This window comes from Syngnathus typhle, linkage group LG12, assembly GCF_033458585.1.
Source record: "Syngnathus typhle isolate RoL2023-S1 ecotype Sweden linkage group LG12, RoL_Styp_1.0, whole genome shotgun sequence".
NCBI classification, from domain to species: Eukaryota; Metazoa; Chordata; class Actinopteri; order Syngnathiformes; family Syngnathidae; genus Syngnathus; species Syngnathus typhle.
Genome location: NC_083749.1, coordinates 4,412,298 through 4,420,476, shown reverse-complemented (window position 1 = coordinate 4,420,476; position 8,179 = coordinate 4,412,298). Strand labels below are relative to the sequence as shown.

At 46.2% G+C, this 8,179-nt stretch overlaps 1 protein-coding gene across 4 annotated transcripts; it reads right to left on the bottom strand.

Moving 5' to 3' along the window:
* Positions 1 to 292: 292 nt before the first annotated feature.
* Positions 293 to 8,083, bottom strand: LOC133163409 (PH and SEC7 domain-containing protein 1). 4 transcript variants are annotated; one of them, XM_061293272.1, is made up of 18 exons: positions 7,850 to 8,082; positions 6,888 to 7,043; positions 6,744 to 6,802; positions 4,799 to 5,203; positions 4,176 to 4,260; positions 3,839 to 4,058; positions 3,123 to 3,644; positions 2,953 to 3,033; positions 2,769 to 2,881; positions 2,644 to 2,702; positions 2,481 to 2,570; positions 2,358 to 2,401; positions 2,113 to 2,273; positions 1,972 to 2,042; positions 1,745 to 1,890; positions 1,529 to 1,673; positions 1,195 to 1,341; positions 293 to 1,114 (listed from the first exon to the last, which is right to left on the bottom strand). In XM_061293272.1, exons 4-18 carry the CDS (start codon positions 5,144 to 5,146, stop codon positions 827 to 829), a joined length of 2,520 nt encoding a protein of 839 aa, XP_061149256.1. In that variant the 5' UTR covers positions 5,147 to 5,203; positions 6,744 to 6,802; positions 6,888 to 7,043; positions 7,850 to 8,082; the 3' UTR covers positions 293 to 826. The 4 variants fall into 4 exon arrangements, with proteins under 4 accessions (XP_061149256.1, XP_061149255.1, XP_061149253.1 ...); XM_061293271.1 differs by having other exon boundaries at positions 2,644 to 2,881; positions 7,850 to 8,083; XM_061293269.1 differs by having other exon boundaries at positions 1,745 to 2,042; positions 7,850 to 8,083.
* Positions 8,084 to 8,179: the final 96 nt, after the last annotated feature.

Here is an 8,179-nt window from a genome sequence, read left to right as displayed (position 1 = left end):
TGTATTTCATGATTTATTATGAATTTTTACATACCACACTTGGAGGACAACCGACGTCAACATCGGCGAGCAGACGCAAGGTGGCCGCTTATCTTGGCAAGGTGGAGCTCACCGAGTATCGTCCTGGAAAAAAAAAACCACACAAGTTACACATTGTTTGGATACCTCATAATCATTAGAAATACACTCACCTAAAAATATATTTTTGTGACACCAGCGCAGTTCCAAAATTAGTCTGATACAAATGTCAGGTTGTAAAAAGCAAACAAACACAAAAAAAAACGGTGGCATATTTTCAAGATATGACAAACAGTTTAATTCAGGTGAAAAATTATAGGCGGCGAAAAAGAATCAGTCCTTCACTATATTTTATATTTAAATGTGAATATCAAGCAGATATTATGACATGAGATGACAAATATTATTTGTTTGGTACCAAATGTATTTAAAAAAAAAAAATCTCCAGCATTGGAAAGATTGAACACATTTCAAAACGGACCCTTCATATGAACAAAACAAAATGACATGACTTAACAGATTGAAAAAGTGCAATCCTAACATCCTCCGAAACGCTACTTGAACTGGAGCACCACCTAGCGGTCGGACACCAGATCGGCCCATTGGAACGAGTGCGACAGCATACGATAAGTCAATCAGGTCCACACATTTTTGGTCAAGAAACAAATGAATCAGGTTCTTTGCCTTTAGGAATCCCTGAGGTAAATTTTGTCAAAGTGCACAAGGTGAAAAAACAAAAGGATACGAGTGGTCGGGTTTCAATTTGTACCAGGAATAAACAATTGTCACTGAACCTTCCATCTTGCTGTCATGCGTCCTTATTCAACCGAGGGGAGATTCTCCGGTAAGTCCATCGTTCGGAGACGTTGCGTTTGATTTTGACGGCGCTCTGTGACCCCATGTCCAGGTCGAGGGAGGGGCTGGAGTGGGACTTTGTCAGGTGGCCTTCATCTTCCTCTCCCTCCTCGGCCACCGGGGAAGCGCACATGGCTTTGTCGAACAAGCTGAGGGCGGGGGCGATCAGAGCGCCGTCTCCCGTCCTCTCCGCGCCCTTCCAGGCCTCCAGCACTCGCGTGTAGCTCTCGTAGCGACATATCTGCGGGCGATGGACATTCGGAATGTCACCGATGGAACGCTATTGCCCGCTTTTCAGACGTGGCCTCCTGGTGTCGCTACCTCGTGTTGCAGGTACTCGGCCCTGGTGCGGTGCTCCTCCATCTCCTTGCCTCGGGCTTTTTTGCCCTCCGGGGGGTTCTGCTGGAGGTACGACAGGTCCGTCTTGAAGGACTCCAGCATTCCGGCGTGAGACTGCAGCTGGCGCTCCTGCACGGGAAGTGAACAATTACATTTTTACTACTAGCTGCTGGAATCAATCTCCACTCTGTTAGCAGATATGTTGATTGTGAACTCTGGAGGTGCCTCAATGAATTCATCTAATTGAATGAATCCATGAAATCGATTCATCTGCCAGTCAGTGTAGCACACAGACTGAAAATAGTAACAAACATACGAGTGTGTGCGCGGACTGCGAGGCAGGCAGGATGGGTCGACAGAACCTCCGCTGGGAGCCGACGGCGGCGGGGAAGGGCGGGGCGGAGTGAAGCGCCGACACCAAGTTAATGCGGCTGATCCAAGAGGTCATCTCCATTTTGGATCTGCGACGGAGAGGCGACACTCGCTGAGTGGCGGTCACGCGACACGGACGATATATTCCTGCCAGACTTACGACGCTTGAAATAGAAAAACTCTCCAGTCGGCAGTCTGCAAACGGAAGACGTGCGGCTTCTTGGTGTAGTCGGCCGCCGGCTCGGCCAGCGAGTGATGGACGCTAACCACCTCCTCGTTGGTCTGCTGCTCCCCCCTGCTGTGGTCCTGACACACACAAATGTCAAAATTTAAATTGGTGCTCTCATAAAAAAATATATATATATGTATTTTGCAATGGTTGCCAACCTTCTGTAAGTAAAAGACCATTCCCTTCAGCACGCCATAAAAGGTTTTCCAGCGTCTCTTCCCCCAAGGAGCTGACGACACAATCGCAATGAGTCAGCGCGGATCAATGTTGGCGAGCGGGGCACTTTGTCGATCACTTACTGCGCTTGCCGTCAATATCGGCGTGGAGCTTCCTCTGGATGAAGCCCTGCTTGATAACGGGGGCCGCCTTGTCGTGAGGGAGGTCCTGGAAGGGGTTGCTCTTGGAGCGCAGCGGCGCGTCCACCTCCTCTGTCAACGCCGAGGTCAGCTCCTCCTCGTCGCTGGAGAGCCACCGGTTAAAGATGTGACAAAGCGTTCGTTTCGCCGAAGAATCGTTTTCTGCATCGCTTTCGTGAAGTACTCACATGGCCCATTGCAGCGGCTCGCTCTTGATGGAGTTGTAAAGACCCTGTAAGGTACATAAAAAAAAAAATAAAACATGAACAACTGCTTTCAGTTATAAAACCATTTGGCGAGCGAGTTCTTACTTTCAGCAGATCCTTGCTGAAGTTCTCTCCGTCATTCATGCCCTCCAGGTTGGACACAAACCTGGACGAGGACATGGCTTTGCCTACGTTCTGCGAAAACAACAGGACAGTTGATTGACAGCGCGCAACTCGGGGGACCGTTCGGCTCAAGCGTGCTGCCCACCTGTCCGTGCAGGTCCGTGTTGAGGAGCATCAGAGCGCAGGTGATGGCGAGCACAGCCCCTGAGGAAGGTGAAAAGTGCCACATTGGAGTGTGCCTTAAGGTAAGGAAATGAGATGGATGCCCACCTGGTGAGGAGAAGGAGTCCGGGTTGCATTGATGGTAGCGGCCGGCGAAGTGCTGCAGCACCCGCTCGCGCTCTTGCGTCTCTCCGAGCAGGATGACCACTTTAAGGAAAGACCTGAGAGATGCAAAAGGGAAACATCTTCACCGGGCCTTCGGGACACTTGGCTTGCCTTCCGACTGGCTCACCTCAGAGCTTGATCCAGAGTTTGCCCAGTGAAGTCAAAGAATCTGAGGTACTCTTCGCCAACTGCACGACTGAAGGAGTTGCTGGAGATGTACAAGGAATGACTTCATTAATATTGTATTGGGGAAAAAAAAAAAAAAAAGGACAGTGGTTTGAACTTGTGTGTTCTTACTCTTTGTCCAAGTGCTTGACCACATCTACACGCTGGATCCCATCCAGCTTGAAGAGCCGCTCTGCGAGCTGGAACACCTTCTCCCGGTCCATATCGCCTCCGTTCATGCAAAGTGCCGCCGCCGACTCGGCCGTTCTCCTTGGCTCACCGTTCGCCACAAGTACCGGCCCGGATCCGTTTAGGGCGCTTGCCTGCGCCTCGTTTGACTTTGGGGCTTGATTTGTAAGAGTAAGTACCAAAGAGACCTCATGCTTGGTTTGGTGCGATGGCTTAGTCTCGACCTTCCTCTCTTTGCCAGCGGGATCCGCAAGCTGGTTTGAAGAGTGTGGTTCTTCTGAAAGTTGAGGCTGTTCCAACTGGACTGGGTCTTCACAGTGTTTTTGGGGCAGCCCGTTGTCATGGGAGAACATTTGCGGTTCTTTCCCTCCATCATCAGCTGCTGGGACCTTTTGACTTCCTGCAGCAAGAACCTTTAAGGTTGGCCCGGTATTGTCAGTTTGCTTTGGCTGCGCCGGTTTCTCCCTAAAAGTATAGATCACATCTGATCAGAATCATATGCAATGAATCCATTTTCTAGATTTTTTTTTAACTACCTCTGTGATATGCACTAAGAACATGGCTGCCAACGGAGAAGATAGAAGCACAGCTTTTTCACAAAAAGGCCTTAAAATAGTATCAATTATTTTTCTCACTCAGTCAGAAAAAGAAATACTCACACAGTGTTGGAGACGCATTCGTCATTGGTTCCATTCCCCGCTTGGCTCCCGTCCGCCATCTTGGAACCTCCAAATGACGTTTGAGCTCCCGCTGAGTCGGCGCGCCCTGTCATCGCCACATTTGTCTCCTCCTCCCGTGGTTTGTCCGGCCGTAAATCCGCAGTGGTACTAACCGCATCGGCCGTGACGCCGTCTTCCTCCTCCGAGTCAGATTTCAATGCTGTGTCCAAAAAGAGATGCAAATCACTCTTTCATGTCCCGCCCAAAAGACAATAGCGGTTTATGACTCTTTTTTTTTTTTTTGCAAAGTAAATGAACCCTTTTGCGTGATGCGTACCGTTATGACTGTCGTCTAAGATCTGATGCGTTGAATGTTCCCTTTGTTGCGTTGTGGGCTCTTGAGCCGCTGCGGCGTCACATGGCTAAAAATTGCAACACGGGTCATCGATCATGCACAACATGTGACTGCGGATGCAATACGAGACTCAAACGAGACTCTTTCCGCTACATTCGTCCCAGCCGCAAAACTACCTCTGCATAATGAATGGCTAACAAGTGAGGCGGCGATGCAAATGATCTCGCTGCGCTTAATTTGCACTCAACCGCCCGCGTTTGTCGTTTGCACAGCATCGTACCAAAAAAAAAGAAACTTGTGTCCATTACGATTTTAACTACATGTGCTGTCAAAGCAAGAACAAAAGAAGACTGTCTTCCCGGAAAGCTCATCTCCAAGCAACGAGCCAAAGCAACCTGAGGAGCAACAAAAGAGTCTCTCTTATATGGTTGGTTGTAGTTTGACAAATTCTACAACATTGTATAATGTCCCAAATTCATATCTTTCGTATTGTATTTTTTTGTAGTATATATATTTTAATTAATTAATCGGTCCTCATAATTTCATCCAGCCAAATTTCGGACACTAAAGTACATCTCAAGCAAAAGAGAGTCTTGAGAACCTACCTTGAAGTCATTTCCTGTCAGGTTCACTGATGAGTCAGCATCGTTTCGTTCCTCTCTATGTTCCACTTCATCACCATGACAAGGTTCGTGCAGCGAAATATCGTGTCCAGAATCGCAGTCAGTTCTGAAAGATGTCCTCTCGGCGACGCCGTCAGGGATCTCCCACTGCGCTGTGGCTAAGGAAAGCGCGGCGGCGACAGCGCCGCAGCTCACATCCCGCATCAGCCATATCGTCGTCTCCTCTATTTCACCCTTGGCCTCCCCATTCAAGTGCTGAAGATCACGAGGCAGCCAGGGGTCCGAATCAGTCAGATCCAATTGCGGGGAGCCCAGATGCTCCTCCTCCATCGGAGTTTCCCCCGCCAAGGTCGCTTCTTCTCAGGCAGTGGAGTGCCGCTCGCAGATCTGCCGTCAAGGAGAACATGTGACTCTGGCTGGATGTTGCACAAAAGCGAAAAATTCTGTTCATTGTGATAAAAATAGAATTCCCCAGAGGAAGGGCGTCTCTACGGGACGGACAAAAAAGTCTATTCACAATGTTGCTGATGAGGAAATAAACAGCGGGTTTGTATCGTTGCGATTCATGCGGCTGGCGGAGGTGTTGCGCAACCGAGGGAAGCACGTGAAACAACATTGAGAGTCAAGCATTTACAGTCCACAAAGTATTTCGAATTTCATTTTGAAATTACACACCAACGAAGATGTGATTGAATTCAACTCCATTTCCGAGGAGCTAAAAAGTGTTATCGATTCGACAGGCTGGGTGAAGATTCAAAGCGAAAGAGTCACTTTCAAGCTGCGGACAAAGCGAATACATGCTGGCGGTGGATTAAGGCGAAATTACATTTAACTCGACTATCACGTGTCAAGTTTTGCCGCTTCTGCTCGAAATCGGTTTGTTTGTTTTAATCTGGCTGGATTTCAAGGCGCTATCTGACCTCAGAGCGAGCAGAGGTAGTCAAAGCGGCGGCGCGTGTTGGGGATCAGCTGCGGAAGCGTCTGCGTCTTATCACCACGGCACGCGCTCGAACCCTCACTGCCACGCGTGTTGCCAACACAGAAGGAAGGGCATCTCTCGCCAAGGTCGACCGACCGACCGACAGCCGTCGTTAGATTTGATTCTTCCTGCAACTTCCCCTTATTACGCCCTTCCGAGAGTCGCGCAACCGACATCCGGAAGAAACCTCGACCGCGTTTCCTGTGTGAGCTTACGTCTCACTTCCTGTCAGGGCGCACAAAGTGCTTTTGTTACATCAAAATAATGGCTGAGTCGAAAGAAAAAAAAAAAAAAAGAAGTGTTTGTACTTTAAATAAAGGTATAGTTCATGTTGGGCTTTCTTAACGTTGACTGGAGTGGAATAAAACCAATCGCAATACAGCAGGAGATCTTTTTTTAAGCCAATTTTGTTCAAATATTAAAGAAAATATATATTATGAATAAAATGACTATTTGTTTTACGCCTATTTTTGACAGGCAGAAAATACGACTATCTTTAGTATTTGTTTACAATAGTGAGAAAATCTTTAATAAAAAAAAAAAAATTGTTTGACTTTATGATTAAAACAAAGCCATGTAAAGTTACACAAAAATACCGCAATGTATCAAACGGAGAACTGTTACTAATGTTCTGCCACACCTTATATAGAAAACATTAGTAACGCCTTGAGTGCAAATAATAAGCACACTTCAAGTCTTGTATTGTGATATTGACCACAAAAACAGTTGAGAGCAAGTTTGGCTAGTTCCGGACACTTTGAGAGAGTTCTGTTGACATATATATTCTAGGGAAATTTTGAACATGTCGGAAAACAAAAGAGGAACAGCGGCTACAATGAAAGTGGTGTGTAGCGTATTATTTCTATCATAGTATTTATTATTACTCATGTAATAATATCCATGAAACATCTCAGTAGTTTTTTTTAGAGGAGATAAAGTGTGACTTACCACCCTGAGGGTTAGTAAAAGCAGCATCATATGATCCCCCGGTTTGTGAGCTTTTTCATCTAGTGGGAGGAGGGAAGATAAACAGACATGGCTTCTGACACGCTTTCATAAAGCAAGAATGCATTTTTTTTTTTTTTGTATTACCTGCTGAGTGGCACAAACTAGCTGCACGGCCGCCCTCTTTGCGGCGAGCAGCATGTCAGCGGGCGCCGTCGCTCGGGCATGGGCCACGTTTGGAGTTTCCTTAGATAGGTGAGAGCTTTCGTTTCAAGACGTGAAGAGGACGAGGAAAGGGAAGAGCTAGGAGGAGGGGGAAAGTTGCAAAGAGGAAGAAAAGGTTGCTTGTCATTGGTAAATGAGTCAAAAAACAAACACCTGAAAGGGGAAGACTACACCCACACACAATTTAAAAAAAAAAAAAAAAAAGGACACAGGTCAGGTGAAGGAAGTGGTTCAGCTTCATTCCTTCAAACAACACTCGTAGTAATCGTGATGTGGCAGAATTAGAAGGTGTCTGTCCAGATTCAATGGAAGTAGCCTTACCAGACCATCGGTGGTTCTCAGAATGGAATCTGTGGAACCATTGTGTTTAGGTCTGCAGCTATAAAATATTTCTAAAATATTCTACCGATTATCTTATAAACAAATTGTAAAAAAAAATGCATTATTAAATACAATGCCTTGTGTGTGAGGTGCAAGTTTTCTCTTCGTCCACTAATTTTATATTCATAATTTGTTATCATGACAACTATTTCTCTAGAAAATAGGCAGATAACTAGACACCGAGACTTATCAGGTATTATTTCATAATCAGCATGCACAAATATTGTGCCGTTAGTAATACGTACATTTGTTTTTGTTGCCACGTCCATAATTCATATCACAACATTTTCGATTTCCGTCTGCGATGAGCAACTTAAGGTATTCTACTTCATTTTTTTTACGTTATTAACATCACATCAGAGACATTATGCAATTAATACAACTTCTTTACCAGAAACGATACAGGTGACAACATAGGCACATTCCAAAAGTGACTTAACTTTATCACTTAGCATCAGCATCATTAGCATGATTAGCATTGCGATTAAAAATAGTAGCATTACCTAGCATTTATGTAAGCATTCTTGCGGTTGGTCCGAGTTTAGCTTCCGTGGCTGCGTTACAATGTCGAGAACGGCGACGTCCAAGAAGGATATTGTGGAGCTAAATTTGCTATTTGAACTACATTCTTAGTGTGCATTAATAATGGTGTAGCACCATAAAAATGTTAGCATTAACGACGTGGCTCCGGTCGGGTGGGTCGTTCGCCGTTAGACCCTGCAGGGGGCGCGCTGGAGCTGAAAACATAACCAGCGCCGGCTTCATGACGTCACTTTGACGCGTCTGCGACGTACGTTATTTCTCCAATGGTTTTAAAGCTTTATAGGCCTAAT